We start from the raw sequence: 2,545 nt of genomic DNA on the forward strand, positions 1-2,545 counted from the left end.
GATATATGTACTCTAACATTTTTGTGACTTAACTTTATATAATAATACATTTATTGCTCTATTTACTTTTGCTATGTGACTCCCTGGCATTATTTTGTTGTTTATTTTGTTCATGTTGTTGTTGTTTTTACTGTTTTTTTCAATAAAGATTTTGGGAAAAAGAAACCTTCATAAATCAGGAAATTATTCAGATTGAGAAAACTCGCTGTAATCGTTGTCTTCTTTATTCAGCTGCTTCTTCTTTACTCATCCTAATAATTAACTAAACATTTTAACACGAAACCAAACGGTTTGATGAAATAATTTGTTTAATCTAAGAATAGAAAAGTGTTGTTTTAAACAGCAATAATTATTTACACAATTCAGTTAGCTTTATTTTTATTTAATGACTTACATTTAACAAAGATAAAATTTTTATCTTCATACTCAGGATTTATCAGCCCTCTTTGTTAAAGCAGCTGTTTAAAAAAAGATAACCGTTTTATTTGGTTGGAATCAGCTTCAACATGAAAATAACAGTTAAAGTTTGTGATTGAAGTGATTTTTTTATTTTCCTCTGAAAATCAGAGAAGAATATTTTATGCTTATCTTGTTAATTTTATATTTTTTTCTCTGTCAAACGTCTGTTTTTACGGCAGCGCTGCAATTATTTCTGCTGTCTGCTGTTTTCTGGAGACAAACAGAGCTTTATCCTAATGAGATTTTTTTTTGTCTGAAAATGTGATAAAATAAGAATAAACACAAATGTGATAATCCTCAGATATGAAGGTGATTTATGCTCATGAAACAAACTCATTTCTTTATTTTACTGCTGCGTTATTAACAGAAAATCATTTTTTTAGTCATCCCAGGATCAGTCAGAATCAGGTTGCAGGGATTTGGTTTCTCAGAGCTGATTTTATTTTTTTATTTTATTTTATCCCTCTGACTGTTTTAAACATTGATGAAAAATGCACTAACAGAAAGCATTAAATCTTAACTCTGCATTTTTAACCTGAGCTTTTGATAAGTGTAACGCCTCAAGATGACAGCAGATCAGGCGAGGGGGGGTCGGAGGGTGTTGGACCCTCCCTCGAACTGAGCCAGCCTCCTTAAAGCCTGAACCCCTGACAGTTAATCCATGAATCCTGCAGGTCAGGATCTCCTGCCAACATCCACAGAGATGATGGTGGCAGGATGACATGTTGTGAGTCCAGGTGAGTCCATCAGAATAAATCAGACCAGAGACCAGAGCTGCTGGACCCTCCAGACACCAAACGGTGACGGTGAGTCRGGTTAGAATCAGAGCCTCGCGCCTCCAAAACAGGCAGCGTTCAGAAAAGTCGTAACTCATTTGATCTGTTAAAAATGTTGCACCGGAGAAATGTAATAAAACTGAATAAACAGATGCAGAACTGAAGGAGTCTGCAGAGACACAAACAAACAGACTCAATATTTCTGCATTCAGACACTCAGAAACAACTTTAATCTGTTTTTTTTTTTCTGTCTGGAATCAAAAACTCGATGGATTTACTAGAAGGAAACTCAGAAACCTGAGAGACTTCTGTAAGTTTACAGTTTGGATCAGAGATAAAAACAGAATAAAAATCTGAGCTCAACTGAAGGATCGTGGGCAAAAAGAGGTACCTAAAGGACCAACATGAAGGACACAAGTGATCAACACAATCTAATAGTCTAACTAAATAATGTGCAGAAGAACAGACTCCAACTGGACATGAAGAGAAAACAGGAAGTGTAGAAACAGTGGAAGGACCCCACAGTTAAACACAAAGCTCTGGTTCTGCTGGGCGGGAAAAGAAGTGTCTCTTCTCTGCCAGGCACGCACAGGAAGTGATTTAATGTCGGCAAATATTTACAGATTTAAAACCAGAYCTCCAGCTGCTCTGACAGGTCCCGTCTCTCCCCGTGTGTCGGATCCTTCCGGGACCTTAATGAGGTTTGGATTAATCCGTGGCTCCTGYGAGCGTGCACATTCATGTTCTTAATTGAAAACGCTGCTGATTAGACGTTTTAATTTGACTGACATGGTTTCAGAAACGACACTGATTTATTAAAGTGTCACAGACCTGCAGTCAGGAGACAAACAGGAAGCAGTTTTACCTCCACTTCCTGTTAAATATTAACATGCAGAAGAAAAACACTTCATTCAAACTGCAGCTGGAAGGATGTAGGAGGAAGTAGCTCCATATAATAAAGTTTATAAAGAAAAGACAACTGAAGAAAATACATTAAAGATAAACATTAAAAATATTTTAAAAAACAGGAGCGGACAGGAAAATAAAAACATGTTAAACACAGGAAGAAAGATTTAAAGCAAGAGAAAGAGGAACACAAACATTTACAAATCGATACTTTTATATTCCTTTACCATAAACTTCTATAACAAATGTTTGCTGATGGATGAACTGAGTCTCACCTAAACACCTGCCCAGGTGTTTGACGTCGATCTGCTCCTGCTTCATGCAGGACGCCTCTCGCACCARACAGGGGTTGTTGTAGGAGTTTCCATCAGTGGCACAGACTGGGTTCTCATTGTGACCGCTGC

The 2,545-nt window shown here is 37.1% G+C and overlaps 1 protein-coding gene across 1 annotated transcript in view; it reads right to left on the bottom strand.

The window, feature by feature from the left end:
• Window positions 1-2,545, bottom strand: part of tmeff1a (transmembrane protein with EGF-like and two follistatin-like domains 1a) — a gene marked incomplete in the record, with an annotated part of 66,913 nt that overhangs the window by 20,519 nt on the left and 43,849 nt on the right. The window contains 1 exon segment of the mRNA XM_014026958.1: window positions 2,417-2,545. Coding sequence (XP_013882412.1) covers window positions 2,417-2,545 — 129 coding nt within the window.

This window comes from Austrofundulus limnaeus, unplaced genomic scaffold, assembly GCF_001266775.1.
Source record: "Austrofundulus limnaeus strain Quisiro unplaced genomic scaffold, Austrofundulus_limnaeus-1.0 Scaffold603, whole genome shotgun sequence".
NCBI lineage: Eukaryota > Metazoa > Chordata > Actinopteri > Cyprinodontiformes > Rivulidae > Austrofundulus > Austrofundulus limnaeus.